Source organism: Giraffa tippelskirchi, chromosome 4 (assembly GCF_054371585.1).
Source record: "Giraffa tippelskirchi isolate mGirTip1 chromosome 4, T2T-mGirTip1v1.2.pri, whole genome shotgun sequence".
In the NCBI taxonomy this organism is placed as follows: domain Eukaryota; kingdom Metazoa; phylum Chordata; class Mammalia; order Artiodactyla; family Giraffidae; genus Giraffa; species Giraffa tippelskirchi.
The window spans coordinates 80,219,541-80,237,630 of record NC_137278.1 but is presented as its reverse complement, the minus strand read 5'-3'; the positions used below and the strand labels follow the sequence as shown (position 1 = coordinate 80,237,630).

Here is an 18,090-nt window from a genome sequence, read left to right as displayed (position 1 = left end):
CATTAATGGAAAGCTTCTACACCTGCACTGTCCACTACTGTAGCCCCATGCCACATAAAGCTGCTGGTCACTGAGACATGGCTGCTTGTCTGAAGAAAGGAATTTTATTTAAATATTTGATATGCAGTAAGATATTTAAATTTGAAAGGCTCTCAAACTTCAGATATTTAAATATTTAAAAATTTAATTGAGATATAATTGACATATAACATTGTATTAATTTTAGGTGTACAAAATAATGACTTGATATATGTATTACTAAATGATCACAAGTTTAATTAACATCCATCACCATACCTACACATTTTTTTTCTTGTGATGAAAACTTTTAAGATCTATTCTCTTAGTATCAATACAGCATTGTTAACTATAGTCACCATGCTGTACATTTCATCCTTAGGACTCGGTTAGCTTTAATTGGGAAAAAAAAAATTAACTTTAAAAAATACAGTTTTAGTAATTTTAACACATGTATAGATTCGCATAAAGTGAGTTAACTATCATCTGGAAACAGAAAAGTTCCATCACTTCAAAAATTCCCTAGAAAGTTACATTCTCCCCTTACCTTTACCTCTGGCAACCACTGATTGTTCTTTGCCACTATAGTTTTACCTTTTTTAGAATTTCATGTAAATTAAATCATCATGTGACTTTTTGAGACTTACCTTCTTTCACTAAGTTGCTCCATATATCATCAGTTCCTTTTTTATTGTTAAGTAGTATTCCACTGTATGGATATACCCCAGTTTATTCACTATCAGCTGAAGGATGTATCAGCTCTTTTTAGTTTTTGGTAAATATAAACAGAGCTGCTATAAACTCAATGTACAGGTTATAAGAATATCTTGGAGAGGGATACAGTAGATATCTGCCAATTCTGTTCTTCATTGGATATACCATTGTTCATTTCCAGCAGCAATTTATGAGCTCCAGCTCTTCCAGAACTTCCTTGTCAGAAACTGGAATTTTACTTTTTAGCCATTTCCAACAGGTATGTTATGGTATCTCACGGTGGTTTTAGTCTTCATTTTCCTAAAGGCTAATGATGTTGAACAACTATTCCAGTGCTTATTTGCCACCTTTTGGTGAAGGGTCTTCTATCTTTTGTCCATGTTTTAATAGGGATGTTTATTTTCTTACTGTTGAGCTTTGAAAGTTTTTTTATATACTCTAGATACAAGTTCTTTTGCAAGCATTACGATTTGCAAATATTTCCTCCCAGTCTCAGCTTGTCTTTTCTCTTAACAGTGTCTTTTGCAGAGTGTTATGGACTGAACTGATGCTTTTGAACTGTAGTGCTGCAGAAGGCTCTTGAGAGTCTCTTGGATGACAAGGAGATCAAACTAGTCAATCCTAGAGGAAATCAACCCTGAATAGTCACTGGAAGGACTGATGCTGAAGCTGCTGCTCCAATACTTTGACCACCTGATGCAAAGAGCCAACTCACTAGAAAAGACCCTGGTGCTGGGCAGGAAGAGAAGGGTTGGAGATGGGAAGAGAGAAGGGAAGGAGATGAGATGGTTGGATGGCATCACCGACTCAATGGACAAGAGTTTCAGCAAACTCCGGAAGACAGTGAAGGGCAGGGAAGCCTAGTGTGCTGCAGTCCATGGGGTCGCAAAGAGTCGGACATGACTGAGCGACTGAACAACAACAACGGACGAATTGTGTGCTCCCAAAATCTGTATGTTGAAGTTCTAATTCATAGTACCTTAGAATGTAAGTGTATTTGGAGACAAGGCCTTAAAGGAGGTAATTAAGGTTAAATGAGTGCATACAGATGGGCTCTAATCCAATAGGACCAGTCTTCTTATAAGAAAAGGGCCCAGAGATGTTAGTGCACAGAGAAAAGGCCATGTTGAGAACACAGCAAGAAGGCAGCCACCGACAACCCAAGGGGAGGCCTCGGAAGACACCAACACTAACACACCTTGACTTTGCACTTCTAGTCTCTGGAACTGGGAGGAAATAAAATTTCAATTGTTTTATGCCACCCAGTCTGTGGTATTTTGCTACAGCAGACCTAGCAAACTAATACACTGAGCAGAATTTTTTACTTTTGAAGAAATCCAGTTTATCAATTGTTTTATGAATTATGCTTCTGGTGTCATGTGTAAGACCTTACCTGACCTCAAGTCATAAGATTTTCTCTTGTGTTTTCTTCTAAGAAACAAGTTTTACATTTATATTTATGATATACTTTGAGTTCATTTTTGTTTAAGCTAATTTTGTTTTGTCAAGTTTCGGTCAATGCTCCTTTGTTTTTCGCATGTTTATGTCCAACTTTTCCAATACTATTTGTTGAAAAGGTTATTATCTTTCTTCCACTGAATTGCCTTGCATCTTTGTTAAAATCAATTGGCTGTTATCTGTGTGGTTCTATTTCTGGATTCCACACTGATCCACTGATCTTGTTCTATTCTTTACCTACACTACACACAATCTTGATTACCACAGCTTTATAGTTAGGTCTTAAAAATGAGACACTGTGATTCTTCCAATTTTATTTTTCTTTTTTCAAAGTTCCTTTAGCTATTCTAGGTTCTTCCTTTTTTCACAGAAATTTTAGAATCACCTTGTCTATATTTACTGTAAAAAATCCTGCTGGGATTCTGATCTTGATTGTTGGTAATTATAGATCAGTTTGTGGAAAACTCACACTTTTACTATTCAGAACTTTTCAGTCCATGAACATTACTCTCTGTTTAGGTTTTCTTTGATGTCTTTCATGAGTGTTTCATAAAAACATTATCAGCATATAGATCCTATACATTGTGTATTTTCAGCACATAGATCCTATATATTGTTTTAACTCTGACTTTAAAAGCCATGTGTGGCCAGTGACAACCATATTAGACATCACAGCTCTAAGAAGTTTGAACCAGCATGCAATATAACCCAGTGTGAAAATGATGCCATAAAGTTGTGCCAGTGTCTTAGCAAGTAGGACCTTGGGCAAAATAAAGATACAAAGAAACAGAAAAGACACAGCACGGAGACAGACAATAAAGAGCAGAGAACAGAACAAACGCACAGAAAAAAAATAAGAGACCATGAGAAAGAAACACATCTCCAAAGCTGCCTTGAGTGCCTGACAACTTTCCAGTCCCCTATCACATGCAGCTTTACAACAGCCTCTCTTTTCCTGAATTAACTTGAATGTCTCTTTGTTTCTTAAAACCAGGTGATTAAAGATCTAAGTTTCTAAGACTGTATGATGGTAATTAAAAAAAAAAAAACAGATTGAGACTATCACACTAACTTTTTAAAAAGATGCACTGAACAGCTAATGATTGTATAAAGACACAGAAAATAATCTATGACTGATAAAAATCAAGCAGCAACAAGTTATATTTCACAGTTTATTTTTTTAGTTATTTGGAACTCAAATTGGACTTGTTCCATACCAATAACACTTCAAATGGTGACTGGCAGGCCACAAATGTCAATGAACTGATAACATGGATAAAACTTTAATAATGGCAATAAGTTTGGGAAAACATAAGGGGCCAAGGTAACCACATTCCCACTTCCCACTATAGAAACGACAGAAGCAGCATCTCTAATCCAGAGGCCCAAACTCCAGTGTGTATAAAAACTCACCTGAGGTTTTGCTTTTGGAAATATGTAAAACTAGATATGAAAATCCTTCCCATTATAAATCCTTATCTGCTATAGCAGGTAAGACAGAACAAGTAAAATGCACTGCTGGATTCATGAGGAAAGAAATCCACAGGAGGCAAAAACAGAGTGAAAATAGTAATTTGCTAAAAAAATAAAATCTGTTGAATGCATTCACTGAAGGAAATCAGAGTGGTAAACAAGAGCTGAAGTCATGACTTCAGCTTAAACTTGGACTCTAGAGACTTTAATTGGCCACCTGATGCAAAGAACTGACTCATCTGAAAAGACCCTGATGCTGGGAAAGACTGAAGGCTGAAGAAGGGGACAACATGGCATCACCGACTCAACGGACTGAGTCTGAGTGAACTCCGGGAGTTGGCAATGGACAGGAAGGCCTGGGGTGCTGCAGTTCATGGGGTTGCAAAGAGTCTGACACGACTGAGCGACTGAACTGAACTGAACTGAATTGACAGTGAAAGCTGGAATTGAGATCACAACAAAAAAAGCAACAATGCCCGTAAAAGTCACACCTCTCAGTGCATGGAGGTAAGGAAGGGGGTGTCTGTCTACTGACACAGAGAACAAATTAAAAAAAAAAAAGTGCTTGAATCACTGGAATGGGATTCCTTGAAAATTCAAATTCATAATTACAGCCTATTTTCTCAGTTGAGTATAAATTTATACTTCAAGGACTAGGTAACTCAAGCCAAGAAACGAATTTAAGCTGTTTCTGCATTGGTAACCAAGGTACCTGTCAGAAAGAGAAGCAAATTTTCTATAGAGAAATACACTTTCAATCCCTGCCCCAGGAGATTCCTAAATACAGCACTGGCCAAATATGAAATTAAAACAAAATTATCAAACCAAAAAGAAACAAACTACATCAATAGCAAAAGTTAAAAACAACAGAATGAAATTTGTGGGAAGTTCAAATTTTGGAATTAATGGATACAGAAAATTACAGTTAAGTATGCTTTAAAAGTTTACAGGACTAAAGGCAAGTATTAAATACATGGGCCAGAAATAACAGGCTAACAAAAATGACCTGAAAGACAGGAAAAAAAGAACTCAATAGAATTTCTGGAAATAAACAATATAATTCGTGAAACTAAAAACTTAATTGGAGCACACACAGAGACAGAATTAGTAAACCAAATGACAGATCTAAAACAACGAAGAAACAGATATAGAAGATATGAGAGATTCAGACATTTTAAAATCATCTTATCTCATAAAGACATCTCATGAAAGAGAGAGGAACATACATCTAATTAAAATTTCAAAAGAAAAGAATAAAAATCAAACCATGGTGAAATATTATGTCAAATAAACAACATTTATTTACTGAGATAATTGGTAGTTCAGATCAATTATAAAAAGATTAAAAAAAAAAGACAAAATAGTCTACCCAATAAAATCTTTTTCTCACTTGAAGCCTTCTATTTATTTTTAAATATGAATTTCTACCTTACAAAAGAATATATCCTTCAAATACATCAGTCATGAAACCTAGCACCTATCCACTGGAGAACACCATTTCCACCTATAATAATCAGGATCTATCCATTAAATAAAAGCATGCAACAGCCAACTTCATCTTTTAAATTTAAAATTCTGTTTAGATCGGAATTAAGTAAACAAATTACTAGAACACATGAATGCATCTGAGTGCTGGATTTATATCTTTCACTAAAATCAGTGATATTAAAACATATATTTGCTTTTTACCTGACACAAAATTTCAAACTTAAATATAAGACAGACTAATTTAGCTTCATGAAATCTATAAATGTTACTTTCACAAAGCACTCCTAAAAATATTAGAAACATCTTTTTCTGTTATATTATATAAACAATTTTCTACTATTAGTCCTCCTTTCACTAAAAATCCATCTATTAATATAGAAGAATGACCAATATGAATACCACTTTTTTCACATTTTTCCTCTGTTCCAAAGTCCTTTGACTGCATCTCACTTGCTTCTATTACTGCTGGGTTTTTACCTCAATCATACTTTGGTGATCTCATAGGATAAACTGAAAAGACAGGCTGAAAAGAAGAAAGGACAACCCCTAAGGACACAGTGTTAAAGCAGGCATGGAATGATGAGTGCCTGAACTAAAGTGATTTAATGAGAATGGACAGAAATGGCTAAAATTCTACATTATTCCATGTTTCCGTTCGTGGTTGTCCAGAGCCAAAATTAACAAGATCCACATTTTATTTGCTAAAGCAATTATTTTCAGGAATAAATAGCTATGTTTTCTGCTGCACTGTCAATCCAGGGGTGTCTAGGACAGTCCTCCAAGGAAGGACCATAACGGAGCAGGGCCATTCCTCTCCAATAAAACTGGACCTGAGTTCACACAGGCTGCCAAGTATGAAGACAGCATATCCTCAAATAAGTTATGAAAGAGCTTGGCCAGATGGACAGGAAAAAGAAGAGCAGGAATCTGTAAGAGCAGATTGTGGAAAAAAGAAGACCAATTCAGAGAATAAGGCAGGGAGAATGTAGTTATGGGGCCAAAGACAAGACCAAACAGAGACAGGCATCGCAGTGGCTAGAAGCCCAGACTGCTGACAATGACTGAACCTGATCTTGCCAGTACTGATAAATGTTATTTTCAGGTACCACATTCTGGTGGGACAGCTTGTGGTTGCCCATGATAATCTCACACAGGTCTGAAAGGGCTAAAGTAAGGAAAATGGACAATGAGCCTCTGTCACCCTTGGCCAGTGAGTGATATATCCTCCTCCCAAAGTCTGGAAAGGGGCCTTCCTGTGAGTCAGATGGAATCTGAATCCATTAAATGGCAAACAAAAACATATAAAGGCAATAAAGCACAGTGGTTCTGGGAATGTTCCGTGAGGTTGGATGCCAGCACCATCATTTATTATGAATACACACACAACACATTCAGCACCCTGTATGACACTGAGCGAGTTCTTTAACCTCCTACAGTTTCCTCATCTGTAAAATGGAGATAATAAATGAGGTAAACTCATTATAGTTGTGAGGACTTTTGTTTTCCACTCTCAACTCAGTGAACGAACTCTCAAAATTTGGATAAAATGAGAAAATATTGAGAAATCTATATGAATCTGCTTTAAATGGACTATATTAGGTAAATTTAGGAAAAAAAAAAAACAAAAAACACCAAACAGTAATTCTAGTTTCTTTAAGAAAGCATTTAAAACCAAGTAGGAGCTTTACAGGTGTCTAGTTCAGTTCAGTTGAGTTCAGTCAGTTCAGTTGCTCAGTCATGTCCAACACTCTGTGACCCCATGGACTGCAGCACGCCAGGCTGCAGTTAGATAGCACTTATGCAAAGCAAATAATCATCAGGTAAAATTTTAAAAATCTTTTAAAATTATCTGTTTTGGAAATACAAATTTACATGAAGCTGTTATCCAACAGTAGCAACTGTGTAGTTAATCATACCAGTTAATTCCAAACCTGGTCTGATTACACTGGTCTGTTATAACCTAAAACAACATTTAAGGACTTAGCTGAAAAGTTAGGGGAAGAGGAACAAAACAAGTATGTTATCTCAAATTGTACAGGACAGAAACACACTGCCATAATGACTATCCAATAATATCTTGGTTATTAGAACAGACGTCCTGCAACTCTAAGCGAATGAAATAGCTCCAAAAGCATGATTAAAAAAAAAAAAAAGCTTGTTTGGTATTTGCAGTGTACTCTGAGTAGTCAGCAATAATGAAAGGGCTGAGAATTAAGAAGCCTAAGGTCATAACCAGATGTACTATGATTGTTTGCTGATTGGCCAGTGAGATCTAGAGAAGCTTAGATGCTTCACACAAAAGTTGGAAAGCAGGAGCAAAGAACCCAATCAAGTGGGTGTACTAGTTAGCAGCTAAAAGACAATGGAATGGCAAATAGAAAAGGTAAGAGGCAGTTAACAGCCAGTGATAAAACAGACATAGGGAATAAGTCAGAGAATAGATATGATCAAAGCCTTACTGTACCATGCAGAGTACCTGAGCCTTAGTGTACCATGAGCCTTACTGTACCATGCAGAGTACCTGAGCCTAGAAATCTTATACTCACAAATAGCCTAAGGGCAAGGCATCCCATTACACAAATTCTAAATACATTGGGAAGTGAAAATGTGTGATTAACCAAGGAAAATTTTTCAGAGAATTAAAGAGAAGGATAAATTGTTGTAACAAGTATTAAAACATACTAAAAAGGTACAGTATTTAGGAAACTGTTTTTTCTGGCACAGAAATCACCAAATAGATCGATGGAATGAATTTAAAATATGATAAAGATAGCAGTTCACAGACATATAGAAAAGCTTTAAAAATGCATACACATCAGTAACTAGTGGTTACATACAGCTAATAGGAAGAAGGTGAAAGGAAGAGACTCAGTTTTTACTTTTTAATTAAAAAAAAAACATTATTAAGAACAAAAATAGAAAAGCAAAGTTGTGATAATAACTGTTAAAAAGCACCACAACTATCTATACACAACATAAAGAACTGCATACTGCAGTTCTGCATGAAGAAACTGAGGGTGCAATTAATCTACAATTTAAGCCAAGTTATCCAAACCACTGGCAGATTCTCAATCTCTGGAAGTTTTAAGTGGTACCACATCACACACAGAGCCAAATAAAAGCATAAAGATTTTAGTTTTGTGGTTTTCCATGGAAACCTAAGAGAATGTCCCTAAGGTTTCTAATTGAAAAGGCACAGATTTATATGAAGAAATGGGCTTCCTCAGGGGCTTATTGGTAAAGAATCCACCTGCCAATGCAGAAGACGTGGGTTTGATCCCCGGGTGGGGAAGATCTCCATGAGTAGGAATTGGTAACCCACTCCAGTATTCTCACCTGGAAAATCCCATGGAGAGAGGAGCCTCCTGGGCTACAGTCCATAGGGTCACAAAGAGTTGGACACAACTCAACAACTTCAGTTAGTAATCTTGGTATTTCACAGTAAGCATATTAAATTATTATAAGGCAAAAAACAGCTCATGAAATTGACAGAAGGATTACATTTGTCAACACACTCATTTCAGATCATGGTCTATCTCTTCAACAGTTTTGCAATGCTGATACCAGGCTCTTCCACTGATACCAGCCAACTTTCACTCTAGTAAAAATTTCTAGTGTGATGTAGATGAAAACCAGCAACCTCTCTCATATGTGTTAATAATATAAGAAGGGCTCAAAAAGGATTAACAATCTTTGATGATTACAAAATATCCTACAACCTTCAAAAAGTACATTTGCTAATTACTTAGACGCCTAAACAAGATGAATCGATTTTTTTTCCCTAGAAGGGTTTTTTTTTGGGGGGGAGGATCTTTAATAAAATACTAACTCATGCCAACAGAATATTTTTAGTATCCTACTACAGAAGGATATTCATTTTATGCAATTTTTCAGTTTTCCTACCTGAAAATGTTCTGCTTCTGCTTCAATATATGAACAAACGATGGCAGTACTGCTCAGAACACAATGATGATGATGATACTATACCCAGCAATAAATGCTAAACAGCAGTAAATGCTTACCAAGCACATACTACATTCGAGGCACTGTGCCAGAGCTGTGTGTGTAAACCTCACTTATTCCACACTGACCCTATGAAGTAGGCACAATTATTAAATCTATTTTATAAATGATATAACTGGCACTCAGATAAGTTAACAAATTTGAACCCAGGCTGTCTTGATTCCAAAAAGCTATGCTCTTCATCAAGTTACCCATAACCAGGAAATGTTACTCAAAAAAGATTCCCTGAAAACGAGTATTTATTATGCAGACACCATACATATTTTCAATTGCCTGATGTAAAACTTAAGGTTCAGTTGGAATTTCACATGTGCCTAGATTTCATTTTTTTTAATCCCTCCCACCCCTCTAAATTTCATTTTTGAGGAAAATATTAGAGAAAGCTTAAAAATGTATCAGTTGCTTCATTTAACAAATATTGAATGCCAGGCTCTGTGTAAGATGTTCTTTATAATGAGCTCTTAGGGGAAGACAGTCTAACATGAAAGAGAAATACAGGACTGGAAACAGAGATGCGTGCTATAAGAGTAAATGGGAGACTCTTCCTTAGCGACTAACAAACTCAGGGAGGGATTCTCTGATGATACAATTGACATTATGTGTAAAACATATTTTTTCGACCAAGATTTTGAACCTTTAAGGTACAAACACATAAAAATAAAAAATATTTTTATTTCCTAATTCTGGTTGATTCCTCAGTGACAGCAACCAGAATCTATCATTTAAGTTAGTCTAAGAGCAGATGTATTACTAGTAGTTCAGCTACACACTGATAAAATTAATCGACTTTTTAGCATTCTGACACTCAGTTAAAAAAAAGTCGATGCCACTGTTTCCATTCAAAAAATAACATCAACTCATAATGAAGTACTAATACCATTAATATGCAACAAATCCATCTGCACAGGGCTCTCAACCCATGGAAAATATAGCAGAAATTAAGAGTGGAAACTAATAACTTGCTGTTGACACATCTAAGTACATAAAAAGTGGATTTTACTAAACAACCCACCAACCACCACCACACATACAAACTTTTTTCTAACTCATAACTGTTTTAACCAGGCCATAGCAAGTAGCTTTTTCCACTACATGATGATACTGGCTTTGGTTTACTCTGTCAATCAATAGGTACAGTCAACCACTAGGTTTTCACTAATTACAACTGAACTAAAAAATGAGCAAGCAATAATTACCAAGAAAATTCTGAAAAAGACAACCCTAAAAGATATTAAAGCATATTTTATAAGGCCTCAAGAGTTAAAACCACAAAAAATGTCAAATGAATAAACAAATCAATGGGACAGAGTACAAAGTCCAGAAATTGACTCATACAATTTCCAGAAACAGACAAAAAAAACCCAAAATAAAAATGGACAGGTTACACTCAAAAAGAAATACAAATAAGATAGCATAAAATTCTTAACCTAACTCATGTAAATAGAAATGAGACAGCACTTCTTATCAGAGGCAAAATGCTATCTGAGCTCAACCACTCTCTCATCAAGCCATTGAGAATCAGGTGCTCCAAGGATCCTCAGGCACTGCTGGTAGAAATGCAAAATGTACAACCTTTACATGAAGGGACTGTAATAATACTTATCAAAATTACTGGTGCATTTACCCTTTCGCCTAGCAAACACATTTCTAGGAATCTAAACAAGACACCTGCAAACATAAGAAATAATACATGAAAAAAAAAAAGAAATAATACATGAACAAGCTCATTCACTACAAAATTGTTTGTAACTGCAAAAGATAGAACACATTTAAGTGTGGCAACAAAGGACTGGTTGAATAAACTATGGTACACACACACAACTGAATACTATATAGTCAAAAAAAAAAGGAATACCTTATTGTACTGATAGAGAGCTCCGATGTATAAAAATGAAAAACAAAATAACAAAGTGAAAACTATTAGTTTGCTACCTCTTGAGTAAGAGGAGGAGGAAGACAAGAATATATATTTGAATTAGCTGTTTGCATAACATCTGAAAGAATAAACAGAAATTTGCAAAAATAGTTACATGTAATTGTCTGGGGAGAAGTAACAGGGATGGGTAGGATTAAGACTTCTCAAGGTATGTACAATTTAAAAAACAGCATTTCGATTCTGACCTGTGTAAACAAATATTTTCCCTATTCAAAAATTTATAAGTTAACAATTACATTTGGAATAAAGATATAAAAAGAAATTGGTGACTTGGTTAATGTTTGGTCAAAAAACTTCATTGGACCATGGTGTAAGCCTTTCCTCTGAGTGATATTTAAAAGGAATAATTAAAACAACTACAATACTAATCACTGTATGAAAGAAAGATCAGTATCACAAACATGATCACACTTGTCTGTATACTCATACCAAATTTCAAAGCAATCTATTAAAACCAGAGGACATCTTTCCCTTTGGAAAACTCACTTTGCACTATGTGGTGAAAAGCATGCTGTCTGCCTGGTTGGACATAGCTGCATTTCACATGTCTGTAAGAAGTCAGCAGGAAGAGTAAACACTTGGGACAAGCAGTAAACACTTCTGCCCTGTAGATAAAGATTTTAATAACAGCCAGCTCAGCGCAGGTCAGGCTGGGATTATGCTAAAACTGGCATGGTGGAGGTGGTAAACGGCAGCCTTCAATCCAGTGAAGGAATGCAAGAATGAGGAGAAGCCACTTCCAATATCTGCTAGTCTCTTCTCCCAAAAAGAACTAAAAAGGACCTGGAAATGATAAAGAATATGCCCACTCCAGTACTCTTGCCTGGAAAATCCCATGGATGGAGGAGCCTGGTAGGCTACAGTCCATGGGGTCGCTCAGAGTCGGACACGACTGAGCGACTTCACTTTCACTTTTCCCTTTCATGCACTGGAGAAGGAAATGGCAGCCCACTCCAGTATTCTTGCCTGGAGAATCCCAGGGACGGAGGAGCCTGGTGGGCTGCCGTCTATGGGGTCGCACAGAGTCGGACACGACTGAAGCGACTTAGCAGTAGCAGCAGCAGGAGACCTGGGTTCGATCCCTGGGTTGGGAAGATCCCCTGTTGAAGGAAATGGCAATTTACTCCAATATTCTTGCCTGGAGAATTCCATGAACAGAGGAACCGTGTGGGCTACAGTCCATAGGGTCGCAAAAAGTCAGACATGACTGAGCAACTCAGACACACACACACAGAATTCCATGGACAGAGGAGCCTGGTGGGCTACAGTCCATGGGGCTGCAGAGTCAGACACGACTGAGCAACTAACATACACACTCGCACGCACACACACACAGAATTCCACGGACAAAGGAGTCTGGCAGGGTCACATGAAGAGTGGACACAACTGAGGGACTAACACACATACAGAATTCCATGGAAAAATAGAGGAGCCTGGTGGGCTACAGTCCACGGGGTGGCAAAGAGTGGGACATGACTGAACAACTAACACACAAAGCACACAACTGAGCGACTAACACACACACACAGACACACACACACACACACACACAACCCACCCCCATCTTGCTTCCCGTCTCTGGGTTGGTTGGGAGTTTTGTTTAGGACCAGAAAGAGAGGAAAGATACATTTAGCACCTCATTAACGTAAGCGAAAGTGGCTCATTTAGAAAGTATTTTAGGGACTAATTAGTGAAATGAAAGGTAAGAAGAAAGGGCTAAAATCTGGTAAAGGCTGCCCCAGCTGCCTAGGATCAGGGTCAGATAAGCCTGGCAATGACTTCCAAAGACTCAGAATCTAAGTCATGGCCACATCACTCAGAGAAATCTGAGTATGGACACAGAACTGTGCCAAAAATTTAAGGGCTCATGTTACAGGCATATGTTTTAGTGTTTATTAGAAGAGACTGCTCTAAGTAGGATCTTTGTTCTTGTATCTACGATCTAACTGGGTAAATAATATTTATATGGGGGAGGGTTTAATCTGATTAAAAAGGTATTTTTATCTCTGGGAACTTTTGAAGGCATATTCATTCACAAAAACAAGCTGGTGAGTTTGGCAACAAGAACCTAATCCTGTGGCAACATAAGCAGCTTCCTCAGACTCCTCTTCAAAGTTTAAGACCCATATAACCAACTAGATAATGCCTCCTGTACCCAATATACCTCAAATTCAACACCCCCCACCCAAATTATGTTATTTCTTAGGTGTAATGTTACTGCACAATACCATCCAAGCCAAGATCTGATAACCCAACACCTTAACCCTTCTCTGACACTCCATCTCTCCACTCACAGGACTTTAAACGTCTGCTAAATCTTCTATTGCTCCATTTCCACTCTTGGTGCTCTAGGGTTCTGGCCATTATCATCTTTTCTCTGGAATATTTGATGAGAGAGTCTCCAGCCTGGACTCTCTTGTGACTTTTACAATCCATGCATCTATCGGACTTTCACTTTTATTAGCATAAATTGCTCATATTCCTTTATGAGTTTTAAAATATCTGCTATATTGGTAGGTATACACTCTTTTTTCCTCAATAAATATCCATCAATACATACTATTTATGCCTTCTCTTTCATTTCTTAGGTGATCTTGTCAGTTCAGTTCAGTTGCTCAGTTGTGTCAGACTCTTCGCGACCCCATGGACAGCAGTATGCCAGGCTTCCCTGTCCATCACCAACTCCCGGAGCTTGCTCAAACTCTTGTCCATCGAGTCAGTGATACCATCCAACGATCTCATCCCCTGTCTTCCCCTTCTCCTCCTGCCCTCAATCTTTCCCAGCATCAGGGTCTTTTCTAATGAGTCAGCTCTTCGCATCAGGTGGCCAAAGTATTGGATCTTGTCAGAAACTTATCTTTTGTACATGTTGTCTCAAATAATCAGCTTTAGGTTTTTCTGATCAGTTGCCCCCCCCCATTCTTTTATTTTACTTAATTCCTATCCCTCCTTTCTGTTTACGTGTCTTCCAGTGCTCAAGACTTTACTCTGCTCTTTTACTAATTCTTGGGGGTGAATGCTTATTTTTTGTTCTTGTTTTTTAATAAATAAGTCAGCAACTGTAAATTATGACTGCAAGTCCTGCTTTATCTATTCAGAGTTTTGACAATTTTTCATGGATAAGACTACTGTACGGCTTTCACTGTGATTTCCGCTTTAACTAGGTGAGTAATAAAGTGGTTCTGGGCTTCCAAAATTATGGGACCTGGATAAGATAGACCAGTTTTACCCTCTCTTCTTAAGAAACTGAAAAAAATAAAATCTTAAACAATGGTTCTTAAACACTGAACATCAGATAGTAACTCCAGTGATTCCTGTAAACAGAAAACCAAAACCCTACAGAGCTCTACAACTGTCCCAGCTTATAACCTAGGGATAATTTTCCCCCTTAGTGCAGGAAGGAGGAATCCAGATGGAGTCTCATGGTCTCCTTGAGTTGAGAAGATGGAGCTGCGAACATGGGAAAACCAAGGCAACTAGAATTTACAGGAAAAGTACCCGAGAGAGAACTGCAGAGACAACTTCAGTAGAGTCCACCTAAATCTCAAGTTTTTCAGCTCAGTACTGATCCCCAGGGTGAGAGACTGGAAAGAGAACTACCAGAAGGGAGGAGAGAGCAACCCCCAAAGCTCAGTAAGGCCAGGAATTGTTCATGTTCCTACTAGCAGAAAACCTCATAATATAAGAGGCAATGGGTAAAAGCACTCACAAGGGTATTACCTTAGTATTGGGGTAAATTAGCCCTAAGCTACAGGTTGCTCTGTTTCAACCTAACTCAGCTTGAAAACAAACCTCCAAAGGATCTGATTCCAAAGTAACTTCACTGCACCACGGAACAAAGCTCAAGAACATTAATAAGAACACAAAAATATCCTACACCCTTGAGGCAAAATTCACAATGTCTAGAATCCAGTAAAAATGACTAAGCACATAAAAAGGCAGGAAATACAACCCATAAAATGAGAAGGAAAATTGATAGAAAAGAGAGTTAAAAAAAAAAGGAATTACTAGATAAGGATATCAAGATAATAAACACTTTATTAGGATAGTAAAGGACAAAAAGCAAAAAGCAAAAAAAGGAAAACAGTATAACTGAATCCCATATGTTAAAGAAAGCAAAGATTGAGCAAGTTAACTATAAACAGGGAATATGAAAAAGACCCAAATCAAGCTTATAAGATGAAAACTAAACTACCCAAGGTAAAATATACACTGGCAGATTAGATACCATGGATGACAGTCACATGACAATATTGAGGGGTGGAATCTTGTTTGTTACTGTCATTCCCATTCCTTTTCATTTAGAACCAGAATAAAGTTGCATTTCAAGTATCTGAAAAAAAAAAAAAAAAGAGTAATGGACTCAAAAACAAATCATATATAAACTATGCAAAATGAAATAGAGGAAAAAAAACTGGAATAAAATGATCAGAGTATTAGTTAGCTGTGGGACAACTTCAAGCAGCCTAATAATAGTCAGAAAATTTTTACAATGATGATCAAATTTTCCGCAAATGTGATGAAAACTATAAATCCACAGCTCCAAGACCTTAACTCCCAGCACAAGAATGATGCAGAAAACATTAAAGCACATCATAATCAAATTGATCTGAGATCAAAGGCACATAAAGAAACCTCCAGGGGTGAGGGAAGTCTTCTAAATTAAATTGTAGAAATAGCTGCACAACCATATAAATTTACTAGAAATCAGACTGTAATACAGTCCTGGGTAATTTTTATGTTTGTAAGCTATACTGCAGCAAAGCTCAAACACTACTTCTAAAAATACTCTGGAAGAAATATTAAGAGATAATCTTAGTGACCTTGAGTTTGGCAAATATTTCTTAATAAAAAGAGCATGAATAAGAACCATGAGTGAAGAAACAAACTGTCTTGTATCCCTACAGTGAAACACCATCCTCATCAATAAAAAGGAATACTGACACATTCAACAACATGGGTAAATGTCACAATAATTAAGGTAAGTAAAAGAAGTTGGACAAAATAGTACATACTCTGTGATTCCAGTCATATAAAATTCTAGAAATGGCAAGCTAATCTAAACTGACAGCATATCAGTGGTTGCCTGGGGACTAGTCAGAAGTGAGAAAGGTGAGGGGCAAGAAAGATTACATGGGGCACATAGAAACTTTTGAGGATTATGAGTATGTTTATTATTTTGATTGCCATGATGGCTTCATGGGTATATACATATGTCAAAACTTAATCAAATCATACAAGTTAAATATGTACAGTTTACAATATGTCAATTACACCCTCATAAACTGCTTTTTAAAAAGAAAGAGAGAACCTAGAATTTACTCCTAAAATAAAATCATACTGTTGTTATGCTTATTTGTATGACTGTCTTCCTTGTTAAGGCTATGAGCTCTTGGATTGTCTTATTTATATTTTTACACCCAGGACTTAATAGGGTAGTGCTTATACATAATAAATACACAACACATGTATGATTAGTTGAATTTCTATTTAGCTTTTTAAAACCAAATGCAGAATTTTGAGTAATAGAATTGAAGGTATGAAAATAGGTACTTGATGGGAATCTCAACAAAAATCTACTTGAAGTTGTATTCAATGCTTCAATATAAACAGCCAGTTTATAAATTTCTCCAGAAAAATTTAGTGTGCAGAGAGAAGAAATCAGAAGAAAAAAATAAAATATGGTAGACACCGAAAGAGACTCAGTTAAAAACTAAGGAAGACACAGTAATTTAACACTGTGGACAGAAAGAAACAAAATCATTATCCATATTCTACATGCACTCACTGATTATGTTAGTCTGTATAAATGCCTGTTTACCTAGTACCATAAGAAATGTAAAGACAGACCTCTAATTCACGGGTCCTGAGATAAGGACAGTGTGGTTAAGAGAAGAAATAGCTTTAAGAGGGTCAATAGCTCTTAAGCGGATAGTTTTTATGTGCCAATTCCAACAATGAGCTGAAAATAGCAGAAAGGGATTCCAACTATTAAAGGTACTTTGAAAAACTTCTCTCCACAAAATGCTATTTATGTCCAACAGTCATCCTTTTTTTCCTGATTATATCAGAGAAATAAATTTGGTTGATCTCTTTTTGGTTTCTATTACAGCTAGGTCTGGGTGGAAGGACAGTAATTTAGAATACTGGAGGTGGGGCTGCTGATCCATCTTAACAAGAAAGCTGATTTTCAGCTCAGGGACAGGCCACTGCTTTAAAGCAAAAGAGGCAGAAGAACCCTCCCTGGATCGTCAGGAATAGATGAAATCGAGAATTCTGAATTCCCTGTACTCATGCAATAATCTGCACTCATTCTAATAAGAGAATTTCACAGTTCTAGAAAATTAAGAGTAATATAGTCATAACAAAGTCAACTGGTATTATTAAAAAAAATCTTAGAAGTGTTTGTAAAGCTTTGTATCTACATAAATTGTGATTCCATACCCACACATTGTAATAACAAACTATGGAAAACCACTATAGTCATTTAACTGTAATAGCCAAAAACCATATTATGCAATTTTCCTATAAACACACAACATGTGAAGAAAACCAAAATTTGTCTTCAAGAGGTAAACATGAATTTACTTATAGTGAAAATGATATTTAAAGGATTATTTTTAAAAAGACTTGACTGGGTAAATATCATAAACTAGTACTTTTAATAATATAAAATACAAAAACATTTCCCTAACTTTCAAAAATCTCTCTGGTTTCTCAAAAATGAAACTTTCTTATTCTAGCAATTAAACTAAAATGTATGGAACAGTCATTTAAAATACATAAAAGGCTATGTGTAATAATGACATTAAAAAAATATATATATATAGTTAAATGACACTGCTGTCTTAGCATTGCTTTTCTGTATTATTTTTTCATTCAAATGAAATACAACCATACCATCTAATCCACAAAGGCATTAAGTAAATCTTTTAGAAATAATAAAATGTGTTTAAAAGAATGGAAGATTTTTAAGTCAC

At 36.3% G+C, this 18,090-nt stretch overlaps 1 protein-coding gene across 26 annotated transcripts in view; it reads right to left on the bottom strand.

Annotated features, from left to right (window-relative positions):
* MAP4K3 (mitogen-activated protein kinase kinase kinase kinase 3) overlaps nucleotides 1-18,090 on the bottom strand; it is a 179,354-nt gene that overhangs the window by 132,598 nt on the left and 28,666 nt on the right. For 3 of the 26 annotated variants that reach the window (XM_081483177.1, XM_081483180.1, XM_081483185.1), the window contains exon 2: nucleotides 15,339-15,443. The exons of the other annotated variants lie outside the window; for them this stretch is intronic. In XM_081483177.1, coding sequence (XP_081339303.1) covers nucleotides 15,339-15,341 — 3 coding nt within the window. In that variant the 5' untranslated portion in view covers nucleotides 15,342-15,443. The remainder of the gene's footprint in view (nucleotides 1-15,338; nucleotides 15,444-18,090) is intronic. 26 annotated transcript variants of the gene reach the window in all.